Source organism: Limanda limanda, chromosome 6 (genome assembly GCF_963576545.1).
Source record: "Limanda limanda chromosome 6, fLimLim1.1, whole genome shotgun sequence".
In the NCBI taxonomy this organism is placed as follows: Eukaryota; Metazoa; Chordata; class Actinopteri; order Pleuronectiformes; family Pleuronectidae; genus Limanda; species Limanda limanda.
This window is the reverse complement of record NC_083641.1, coordinates 17,443,023-17,455,596: the sequence shown is the minus strand read 5'-3', so window position 1 is coordinate 17,455,596 and position 12,574 is coordinate 17,443,023. Positions and strand designations below refer to the sequence as shown.

Sequence of the window (12,574 nt, the reverse complement as noted above, 5' to 3'; positions counted from 1 at the left end):
CCATGACAGATGCTGTGCCGGGCTGCCATTGTTCCCCATCAGTTTTTCTGGGGCCGCGAGGAGAGCCAAAAGATTTCCACATGTGATTTTAACACAAGCATCGCGGCCCCCACCACCTCCCTCCCTGCCGTACAGCCCGGGCGCTTTAGTCTTTGTGTACCGGTACTGCAATCTACAGAGTTTTGAAGCAGGCGGAAATGTCGAGGAGTGTCATTGTCTCCGTCTCAATAATGGGGAGGTATTTCTCTGATTAGGAAAGGTTCTAATTGGGAGGCATGAAAAGGGCCGCCGGCTATTGAGGAAACCGCGGGGAAATTGATTGCTCCCCGTGTCTCTCTTTGGCTCTTTCTCTCTCTGTCTTTGTCCCGCTCTCCCTCTGTAACACACTAAAAAGAAGTCAATTTTCTTCAAAACTTGGCCCCAGGATTCAATTCCTTTCAGCACTGAGTCGGTGTGTATGGGCCGAGAAGAGGGAGATACGGACAGTATCTCCCTCTTCTCGTCTGTAGGGACACACGCTCGGCCTGTGATGTTTTATATGTGTTTAAAATACCTGTACGAGTGTCTGTGTGTTGCTTCAGATTCTCCTGGGTCAGAATGACTTGAAGATGGTTCACCAGCTTCATCTCATACAGATGCATGATTTGCTTTTTTCCTTATTCGAAATGACACTGACAACATATTTTTTTGAAGACATGTGGAGTTTTAACACAATCATACAGTCGTACCTTTTTCTCTGGGAAAGTTTTTTTTTCTGTTTTAAAGAGCTGTCACCTCAACCAACAACACTTTCAGGCCATATACTTAATTATCTGATTTGTGACACTATGACTATAAGGCTTCCCTTCCCAATTCTCAGTTGTGATTACAAATTTACCACATCTCGTTAAAATTTAATTACGCGTTTAACGGAGAGCGCTAATTGTCCTCCCTCTACGTGTGTTTTTTCACACAGGAGGGCACTTTTTGTGATTCTGTCATTACAGCTGACGATACTTTTTACAATTGTTCTGTTTGTTGTTGTCATGTTGTGCTAAAGTGGGTACAGAGTGTAAGTGTCTCTTAATCTCTGTGTTTTTGGTTCAGACGTACTTAGTATTGTCATTGTACAGCACTTTGGTCAGTTTATGCTGTATTTAAATGTGCTCTATAAATAAAACTTACTTACTTACTTACTTACTAGTGCTTATGAGTCAAAGGACGGTCTGTTCCAGGGTGAAAAAACTCCTGTTTCTTTTTCTTCTTTTTTGGTGATAGTGATGCTAAGTAATCATGAGACAAACTCTCCTCTGTCACAAGCCAAGCAAAGTTTTAAGACATTTCTCCAAGTGTGTCCGTCCACTCTTCCTTGTCCAGGTGTCAGATATGGGCCACATATGAACAGGTGTGTGTGTGTGTGTGTGTGTGTGTGTGTGTGTGTGTGTGTGTCAAAGAGAGCAGAGAGGCCTGACATAAATCAACTTCATCCTTTCTTATTCCTCCTTTTCTGACTTTTTTATTGACTGCACTTAACCCTCCCTCAGAGAAACATAAAATGCAGAATTTGTTAGCCCCACTTTTAATGGACTGCTTTTCTCTACCATTTTGGGATTATGCTAAAGTACAGCCCCCCTCCACTGGGAATAGGGGCAGCTTGCGTACCCGTGTGTGCGCGGGTGCGTACATGCTGAATTACATAGAAAGCATAGAAGCATAAGTCTGTGTTTTGTTCCCTCTTGTGTGTTGTGCATGGGAGAGTGACAGCCCGTGACTTACCCCTCCATTATCCCTTCCTGTGTGCGCGTGCGTGTGTGTGTGTGACTCTAACCCTCCTCATAGCTCTATAAAACCCTGAGAGGTAGCTCTGATAGTACACACACAAAAAAATACAATTTCAATTTCAATTGGCAGCCCTGTTAAAAAGGAGCCATGGAGATGGCAATCAGGCCTGCAGGAAAGCTGAGCTCCCTGTGTTATTGTGTGTGTGTGTGTGTGTGTGTGTGTGTGTGTGTGTGTGTGTGTGTGTGTGCAAGTGTGTATTCCTGTCCCTTGACTGCTTAATATCTTGCTTTTGCCTTCTATTAGTTGAACAGGCAGATGTCACTGATGTGGACTGTGTGTTAGTGCATTGTGTGTTTTATCTGTGTGAGTGTGGGTATGCTTGCTCTGGTGTCCCCATCACATCGACTCTTTAATAAATACGCCTGCCATTCTATCAAACAACATATGAATGCTCAATGACACGCTTGACAAGGCCTGCAACTGTGGCAAATGGGTATAAACACACACACTCACACTCTCTCACACTCACTCTCTCTTATGAATGTCTCTTTCACAGTATTACAGTGTCCTGTCTCCCCCCTGATGCTTCTCGCTTCTGCTCCTCTCCCCAGTATCTGTGACGGATATCTGTTGGATGTGTGAGTGGCTGCCGAAGGTCTGAATGTTTTGTATGCCAAGTAAAGGAGAAAGATACACCGTAGCTCTCTGGAATCAACAATCAGGGCAGCGTGATCAATTAATGAGACAGGCCTTACTATGTCAAGTTACCAAATCAGCATGGTTAACATTTTGAATGTGGTATTTACAAAATAGCCAAAACAGCTCAGGACTTCACAGGTGAAAAAGTCTGCAACTATGTGTTGAAATATGGCAGATGTGCAGGCCAGTGCAACACTGTTATCAATAGTCTTTACAACTTTTAGCAAACTGCAAACCTCATTCATTTGCCTTTGTTACCTTCGCCAAGAGAGTTATGTTTTCATCTGCGTTTGTCTGTAAATTTGACACACTTTATCATTAAAATGAAAGAATGTTGTGTGGGTCAGTAAAGAACCCATTCAATTTTGGTGCGGATTCGAACAAACGGGCAGATCCACATTTTTTTCTTTTCACTTTCTTTGACATTGTGAAATGGGACATTTTCAAAATTGTTAGATTTCTAAGGGAATAATTCATGGATATTTATGTCAAACATTTTACATTTCTACAACTGATATCAGAGTGTTTGAAATTTAGTCCAGCTTGATTTCATTTTAGCAGAGTTTTGGGCTTTGGCGGAGTTATTCTCGTTTTTAACTGTTGTTAAATCAATGCAAAACTATTTCAAAAATGTTAATTCCTCTACAATACTTGCACACTATAGGAGCAAATTAATTCTAACCCTAACCAGCAGGACAGTCAAGTATTTGCCGTCACATGTACGGACAGTTAAAGAAGTTAATACGGCCTGTGGATTTGAGCCTGTTGCATTAAGTCTGATATGATGTGGTAAACATGGCCACTAGTGGACAGTGAAAGGGTTAAAGCTTCCCCACACAGGACAGCGGCCCTGAGAGGTAATGCATGGCTGATGAGTGCTGGGCTAATGGGCCGTTCTGTCAGCTGGAAATCAAATGACTGCCTCTGCATTTTAAGTCCCTCTGTCACCTCCATTGACTGACTAAAGATATTCATCTTGGCCGTGTCAAGGGGTGGTGGGAGAGGAAGAGAAAGAGGGGGGGGGGGTTCAAGTCAAGAGCGGAAGAGAAAGAAGAAGAGAGGGGGTGATGGAAAAGAAGGGCAGGGCATATTGGAAGAACCTGAAGACCTAATGCAATTATCAGAAACTTGACCACAAATGACAACTCATCTGGTGCCAGCGCTGTAATTAATTGTCTGCTAGCAAGAGCGCAGGGGTTTTGTAAGGGTCTGTGGTGGGGAGGGTGGGGTGTGCTGGGGCGAGGGAGAGAGTGGAGAGAAAGAAGCCAGTAGGTGATTGGGAGAGGGCAAAATGACAGGTGAGGAGAGGCAGAGGGAGGGAGATGAGGTAAGACGAGGCAACAGCTTAAAGATCCTCGTTAGAATCGGGCTCGGACACACAGAAGACGCACAATGAGCGAGCGAGAGAGAGAGGCAGAACGTATCCACGGAAGAGACGACGGGAGGAAAAGTAGGCGATTGAAGTGGATAAAATAAGGAGAGGAGAAGGAAAAAAAAGAGAGCTGGAACGAGAATGCAGGAAAGTGCCGTCAGTGTGATGGATCCAGTGTTGGATTGGTCGGTATTGACCTTGCCACTGCTCCGTTTAACACTCATACTTGTTTGTCCAGTTTTACTTAATTGACCCCAGATAACTAATTGCCGCTTCTTGGAAAAACAGTACATTACTCTCCCTCTGTCTCAGCCCCCCCCCCCCTTCACTTGCCTTTCTCAGTCAGGCTGTCTGTCCCTCTGGCTTTTAACTATTTCGAACGGAGAAGAGATGGAGTCCACCCAAAATATGACAATTTTAAGATGAAATATGTAATACAAAGTTTTCATTAAAATGTCGAAAAAGGACTTGACCTAGGTTATACATTTCATTTGGGTATTTAAGTTATCCAAAATGTTTCCCACGATGTTCAAACCCAGAAAAATACTCAATTTTATTCAAGGTGGTCGCCTGATTGCGACATATGTGCTTTACCTGTGGTTTTGTCTCTGTCTGCTGTAACTTCTGGGGGATTGAACCACTGACCTTCTGTGTAGTGGACAACCTGTTCTACCTCCTGAGCCTCAGCTGCCCTGTTGCAGCAGTAACTTCCAGCTTGAAGTGAATGACTGAATGGTCAAATGTGACATTTATTTGACAGACATTTGGAATTTTGAGAGATTTAAGGTTAAAAAAAAAAATCCTCGAATATCCTTTGACATTTAAACTGGATGACGCTGTAGATTGCATATAAAGATAAGAAAAGTGAAGCCAGATCATCTCGATTGCCACCTGGTGGTTGGCTGCAGTATTGTTTATAAACCCCCGCCTCATCCATGTTACTGAATTGGACATGAACCAAACAAAAGGTGTTCAAGGTCAATTTTCCTGATAAGTTTGGTTTTAAATTTGATATTTGATGACATGGAAAATGGGGTGAGATGTCAGCTGAGACTGACTCCTGATTGGTCAAGTGAATGTATCGTGGGAACCGCCCTCTCACAGCGCCATCATCAGATACTACTGTGCAGGTTCAGGCTCCAAATGCACAAGATGACTCCGCTCATAGGAACATTTTTAGGTTTTAAGGCTTTAATATAACATGACTTACTTGTAAATGTAAAATAAACATAAGTTTTAATGTGCCACAAGTTACATTTATTGATTGAGGATGAACTAAGCTGCGTGATGTGACTGTGGCCGAGCCTGTTGCAGCATATTGTGAATCGGTCAGTCTGCTTCATCTCTTCATCACTCCTTCCATCGCTCCCCTCCCTCTGCCAAGTCTATAATGGTCTCCTATGGTTGTCATAAGCAGGCCACAGTGTCTTCTGAGGCCTTGTGCTACACCACCATTACTATCTGGCCTGCCTCCACTACAAATTGGATGAACAGGCACTGACACATTTTCAATATTATTACATTAAACCAAGTGGATTTTGATTGATAACCTAATATTGGCCTAATGCAAAACATCAATCATGGCAAGTATATTAATTATTTAATATTGTGGCGTAATTCAGAAATCGATGCTGCCTCTGCGTTGAAGGCCCAGAGTACGGAGGGAGGGAGGGAGGGAGGGAGGGGGATGAGGGAGATAAGGAGAAAAGGAAAGCTCTGTCCCTGAAGACCTCAGCAGATTATATGATGTTTGGAAAAGAGATGAGGATGTAAAATGTTGTGTGTGTGTGTGTGTGTGTGTGTGTGTGTGTGTGTGTGTGTGTGTGTGTGTGTGTGTGTGTGTGTGTGTGTGTGTGTGTGTGTGTGTGTGTGTGTGTGTGTGTGTGTGTGTGTGTGTGTGTGTGTGTGTGTGTGTGTGTGTTCCTGTGCTTGTGTGCGCCGAATGTGTCTAATGGATTGAGTGATCCCTTCGGCCCTGGTGCGGACAGCACTGGACAGCTTGCCCTTGATGAAGTCAGGACAACGGATGAAAGGGAGGAAGATTAAATGCAAGTGAGGAGCTTAATAAAGGTTGAATCACAGAAATAAAAGATAGGGGGGGGGGGTAATGAGATGTGGTTGTAAAAAAGGAGTGCGAGGGGAGAGAGAGGTGGAAGAAAAAAGCAAAAGGGAAATGAGTGGAGGAGGAGGGATCGAGCGCTGCGTCTCCCCTGTGTTAGATTGTTTCTCACTAATTGCGCTTCATTAGCGGATTACACACACTGTCACCACGGTAACAAATGTCTTGCTGTCTGGTTGCCGGGCGCCCATCATGTATAATGAATGTGGCGGGGTGTTTGTCAGAATGTAATGTAATTACAGCTAGATGAAGTTTGCCTTAAGTGGTTGACTTGTCTGCATGTGGCTCATTGACGGAGCACAGAATAAACAAGCAAACATCCCTCCTTCACCACTCTCTTCTTTTATCGGTACGTTTGCTCCCATTTCTCCTTCACACCGTTATTTAGAAATGGTAAAGATGTGGTAAAGGCTTAACTTCGTGGTCACACCGGGTATGGCCTGATGGATGGATGGATGGATGGAGGGAGGAATGGACCCGGGTGGAGGATGGGATGGATTAGACAGTATGTAATTTTAGAGATGGTGTAGATTTACACTGTGATGCTGCTGGCTGCATTAGCAACTGCCTGTCGATAAGCTTTCCTTCCTCTCAGTGTGCTCACGCATACACACACACACACAGTCACACACACACAGTGATACGCCACGGCCAGGGTGGAGTTGTCAGTAATGGGGGCCAGAGTTGGATGGGGGGGGGGGGGGCGGGGGCTGCTGGGATCGGGGACGGGGGCTGTTTGTGTTCTCTTGATCTTTTGATTTCCACTGCTGCAAATTTGAAATGTGCCAAAATTGCATCTATTATTTACTGCCAATTTGCTCTTTTTAAAACCGACTGCTCCCCTCCTCCTCCTCCTCCTCCTCCTCCTGCTCCACCACTTCCTCAGCTCGCCATTCTGCTGTTGCCTCCCTCATAATCATACGCACATTTTTTATTAATTCACAGATAATAAGCTCCCACTTTCTTCTCTGTAGTTGGAAATTATTATTATGGCTGCCAGCAGTGGGGCGACAATATTAGTCCACCTCTGTCTGGCACTGATGCAAACACACACGCACGCACGCACGCACGCACGCACGCACACACACACACACACACACACACACACACACACAGGGGTCTGAGGGGTTAACAATTATGATAATTCCTCATTATGTTTTTTCTTCTTCTTTTAATTAACCAAATTCTTTTTGATGTCACTTTCTCTCACAACCATTTCGATCCAGCTCACTTAACTGAACTCAAACTTAAACAATGTAAGGGTTTGATTGTTAAACTATTGCCGACTTTACTTCAGCTAGAGCTCAAATGCTTAAGTCGATTATTCGGCTGACGGAAGATTAATCCGCAACCATTATGATAATTGGTTTAAGTTATTTAGTGAGTGAAAATTTGCAGAAAGTTACTGGTTTCAGCCTCTGACACACACACACAAACACACACACACACACGCGCGCAAACACACACACAGACACAAAGATAGTTATTATTAACCTTGTCTTGTTCTTCATAACTTGTGATGATACTTTCTTGCCATTCAAGAAAAAAAATGTTTTGAGTGATCTGGAAAATATAGAATAATAATATGTAAAATAATTGTTAGCTGTTGTCACAATGACTGAATAGGGTTTGTCCTTCTGTCTCTCAGGTTTTTTTGTGTGTTTGTGTGTGTCTGCAAAAAATGCTTTTTTCATTAAATTACGTTTTGTATCGGCACTTTATTTACAGTGTGGGAAATGTGTTGTTGTGTTGCAGGGATGCCGCGAACATCAAAGCGAGATTAGAACATCTGGTAAGTTCCATTCGACACCCCCCCTTTTATCCGCCATACGCACAAACACACACACTCACACACGCTCACTCACACACTTTGATATCTGCATTCCTAATGAAACCTCCGGAATTGGAGCTGAATACCTGCAGCTAACAGGCAGGGAGAGAGAGAGACAGAGAAAACCGAGCAAACAGGAATAGAGGGAGGGTGGCGTCTCCCCTAGGGCCCGGTCCGGCTTTTTATATCAGTGTTTCATTTATCCTCAGTCCTTCCCAAACACACACACACAGGTTATCCTCTCTGTTTTGTTGTTTAATTGTGGATAATTGCGGGAGTTTTGCTTGCATGTTTACCTTTTTTGCACACATAAGACTGACTATTTGACCCATGCGTGCACACACACAGACACACACACACACACACACACACACACACACACACACACACAGACACAGACACACACACACACGCACACACACACACGCACACACACGCAAACACAAACACACACACACACACACACACAGGTTATCCTCTCTATTTTGTTGTTTAATTGTGGATAATTGCGGGAGTTTTGCTTGCATGTTTACCTGTTTGCACACATAAGACTGACTATTTGACCCATGCGTACACACACACACACACACACACACACACACACACACACACACACACACACACACACACACACACACACACACACACACACACGCACACCCAAACACACCCTTTCTCTCTTCCTCTCCCTCCTCCTGGCAGCATGGGGCCTTTCTTCAGTCGTCTCCCATCCATGAATTGAGGGCCTGGTGGAAACGCTCTCCTGGGACAGTCCTGAAAATTTAATATCCAACGTTTCCCAGGTTTCTCTTGCTACTTGCTTTAATACGGGGTCATAGTGCCGTGCAGTGAAGAGGTTCTCTCTTCTCTTTTTGGGTGGGAAAGAACCATGGTTTGATGTGCCCCATATTCCAGGGGATGAATTATAGACAGGGGTCAGCGAGGGTCCCGGCTCTCTGTGGATGTCACAAGCCCTCCCTCCCTCGCCCCGCTGCATACTAAAGCTGCAGGTCCCAGCACCCTACGCAAATGACCCCCCCGCCCCACCACGTGCTACGCAAATGACCCTGAATATGCCACACAAATGAGTGACCCCGGAATCCAAGCAGCTCAACGTTAACGCTCCACTACAGCAAGCGGCGGATCAGACACAGATGACCTCAGATATCAACGATAAGACGCAGAATTATTCCTTAATGTTATTATTGAGTGTATTCAGACCACTGATTGAAGTGGGAGTCGACCTGTGTCTGTGCAGACTGGGTTTTCACAGTTTTCTGCTCATTGTTTACATCAATACCGTTTCAAGTTTCACCCAAAGTGCATTCATTCCATAGACGTTACAGTTACCACACATTTAATAATTCATCTAAAGCATTTGTGTTCTGGTTTGAGAATTTGAGGTGAGATAGAGAAGCATCACCTGGGTACATGTTTTTTTCTTTTTGTTTTTCTGTTTGTTAAAACCAATCCTTGCTTTGCTATTCTCTGTTATTAAATCACAGATCCTCTGTAGCAGAGGTCTCTGATAGGGAGCCTGTGGTCCAGGTCTGGATTCAAACACCATCCTATCAGCACCTGGACCTAGGGTTGGAAAATTCGGGGAATATTCTAACTTGGAAACTTTCCATGGGAATTAACGGGAATTAACGGGAATAAACTGGAAATTTTGTAGGTAATTTATACTACCTGTATTTACCTTGTCATATACAGACATAAATATAAACATTTTGTTTTGTCATAGGCTGATTTGAGCCCTGAGGAAACTTTGGGCACTTGACTTAATATGCTTCTGCATCGTTGTGTCATTCTTAACATAGGTCTTTGCACAGTCTTTGCTAATGTACACAGCCTTTCCTTCTACATTGGATGGGGCGAAATGTCTCCACACATGAGATGCACGTGGCATTGTTCTGTAGAATAAGATGAGAAAAAAGTTTGTAAAAAAACACTAATGCAATGCCAGAGATATAAATATTTAGCCAAACAATTGGAATTGCCTGTAAAAATATTTTACAATTGATGGATAAAATGTATGGAAATAGGCTAGATGAACAGATGAACAATCCTCAATCAGCATGCAAATATATTTTCCCCAGTAATATCATCGAAACTTACCTGACTAGTCCTGCACACTACAGCAGGCCTCAATAGTGCTGTAGTGTGAAGGATGCTGGGAGTTATCTGTGCATGTGATGGAAGAATGCACAGTGGAGGGTTGAAATGCAACGTGCCCCGTGTGCTCCATTCCATACATCTTTAAAATAGAGTTTTGAATGATGTTTTTATTGCTCAGCGTTTATTTTATTTATTTATTTTTTTCAAAATTCCCAAAATTCCCGCGCTTAACTTCCCAAGTTTCCGGAAAATTTACCGGAAACTTTCCGTCCCTTTGCAACCCTACCTATGATGATTCAATTATTAAGAATTGTCCAAATCTTACTTTTCTAGCCTATAAGGGAAATGGTTTAGCAGCCCAGGAAACCAAGCCCAAGAGACCAACTGCATACGTTGTAATCATACGTTGTAATTCATCTCACTTGACGACACTCCAAACAAAACTTTGAATTCCATTGAGCATTCCAATCAGAGCTGGTGGACAGACCCAGACAGATGAGAGAAGGGTAAATAGACAGTAAAAACAGTGAGTTTTTAATAAAAAGAATAACCAAAACTTAATTCACACTTTATTTTAACATGCGCATTTAAAAAAAGTTGCTGATATTTTTTAAATTTTCTACGTGACATAAGAAAAGAGCATTTATTTGTTTATTAGAGGACCTATTTATGATTCCTCCATTGCAATGTGAAAACCGACCATAAATATTATCATAGGTTGAACACACACAGACAACGATACAACTAATTTATCAATATTTTTTGCACTGAATCAAATCAGTTTGTCTTTTTTTCTGAATTTTAATTGACTATCCCCGTTCTAACGTGATTGGTAAACACATCATTGTTTTGCTCTGTGTTGATGAAATGCCAACATATCTATCGTACGTTCAATTATGTTGTGCCCCCGCTGTGCACATTTTCGAAATCACTACAGGATCCTTAGATTTCTGCGCCAGAATTCGGACACTGGGATGTACTGACTGATGTTAAATATAGTGCATGATGTAATGCTCCAGTTTAGGCCTGGAGTTGTCTATGGCCTGGGTATGTCGGTGTGATGGATGTTGTGCTCCATAAAAAGTGGTGTAAATAATTCAGGAGAGGGTTACGTACATAAACGGCGTTAATCAATAAGTGTATGGGCAGTTATATCTTGGCGAACATTAGGACGCCTCTGTCTCGTGTTGACGTGAGTGCTCCTGTTAAGGGCAAATGGAGGAATGTGAACTCATTTCAATAAGTGAGAGTACAGACCAATATCACTGTGTGTGTCAATACTTCTTGCACGCATAATTGGCCAAATCCACCCTGAACTGTATATAAATGTATCATTTTATACTAATTCACTGAGGTTACATAGCACCGCAGTACTGAGGGATGTACACCAGATTGTCTTCTACTCAGTCATGTTCTACCAAAGTTTGATTTTGCAGACACACGTGTGTTTGTGTTAATGTTAGGTTTCTTGGCAGGGGTTAGTGCAGCCAGTTCTCCGTGTATTGTTTTTGTAGTTTTTGAACTAAGTGGACCTATAGGGACAGATTACAGCATGTTATTGTTAGATTTTCTTTAGTTGCCGCTGTGTCTTTATACTCATCAGGTTAGCTCCGGAGTTGAACATTACACATTTACACACTCGGGGAGACACACAAACACACACTGGTATGTTTGCCAGTGCATTTTTTGGTGTATTGGAATTTTAACTAGCCAACCTGAATACGGACCGTTTGTATTTATGGGTGTGTTTGTGCTTATGGGGAGATTGCACCCCAGTCGTCAGCTGCCTGGGGAGCGCAAGACCCTGATTACGATTCGGGACAGAGAACTGTAAATAATGGAGCTCGTCCCCCTCTGAGGTAGAGTTTGCAGGGCGGTTCCAAATGTTGCATCCGTCTTTACTTCTCACATATTTCTGCCGATTACTAAACAGGCATTTATGACTTTTTCCGTTGATGTGCCGCTCTTGAGATTAGTGTCGCCAGGCCGCAGCCGCTCTCTGTCAAAGTTTAAATGAATATGACAATTACTTCCTTATATTCATTTGGACCCTTTGCAGTGGTTTTTCAGTAAGTGCTCCACTGTTTATTCATAACAAACTAAATATCGGCTAAGACTTCACAGTGATGTGACAATCAAGCTTCTGTTCGAATTATTCCGGCGCTTGATTTTTCATGATGAATGCTAACATTACCTCCTCCTGTTAAAGTAACTGTATGAGTGATTGACTGGAGCGCTAATTAGCTAGGCAATTAAGATGTATGTGGTCTGAGGTTTGTTTTATTGTTCACGTTTGTTTTCTAGTTTTTCAGCAGATTGACTGAATCTCACGATCTGTAGCGATGCAGAGAAAAAAGGCTGAAGTTAATTGCTCCCAGTGCTCTGCGATAGTTCGGCTCTTGTACACGCACACACTTATGCATCCAGGCGCGCACGCACGCGAACACACGTACACAAGTGCCTGGGTTTGAATTGAACGATTCCTCGCTCTGGGAGGCGAAATGGAGCGAACAAGTAAAAGAGGTGGCCTACAGCAGCCAATCAGTCCAGATGCACAGCTTCACACAGCGAAGTAGAAGAAAGCCAGCAGCTCAATCAATACACGGAGAATCAGCCTCATCAGGATTATTGGCTCAACCAGCAGCTGTACACATCGTTCCAGCACACACACACG

General features: G+C 43.2%; 1 protein-coding gene across 1 annotated transcript in view; it reads left to right on the top strand.

The window, feature by feature from the left end:
- Positions 1 to 12,574, top strand: part of rsrc1 (arginine/serine-rich coiled-coil 1) — a 117,496-nt gene that overhangs the window by 33,966 nt on the left and 70,956 nt on the right. The window contains exon 5 of the mRNA XM_061073120.1: positions 7,707 to 7,743. Coding sequence (XP_060929103.1) covers positions 7,707 to 7,743 — 37 coding nt within the window. The remainder of the gene's footprint in view (positions 1 to 7,706; positions 7,744 to 12,574) is intronic.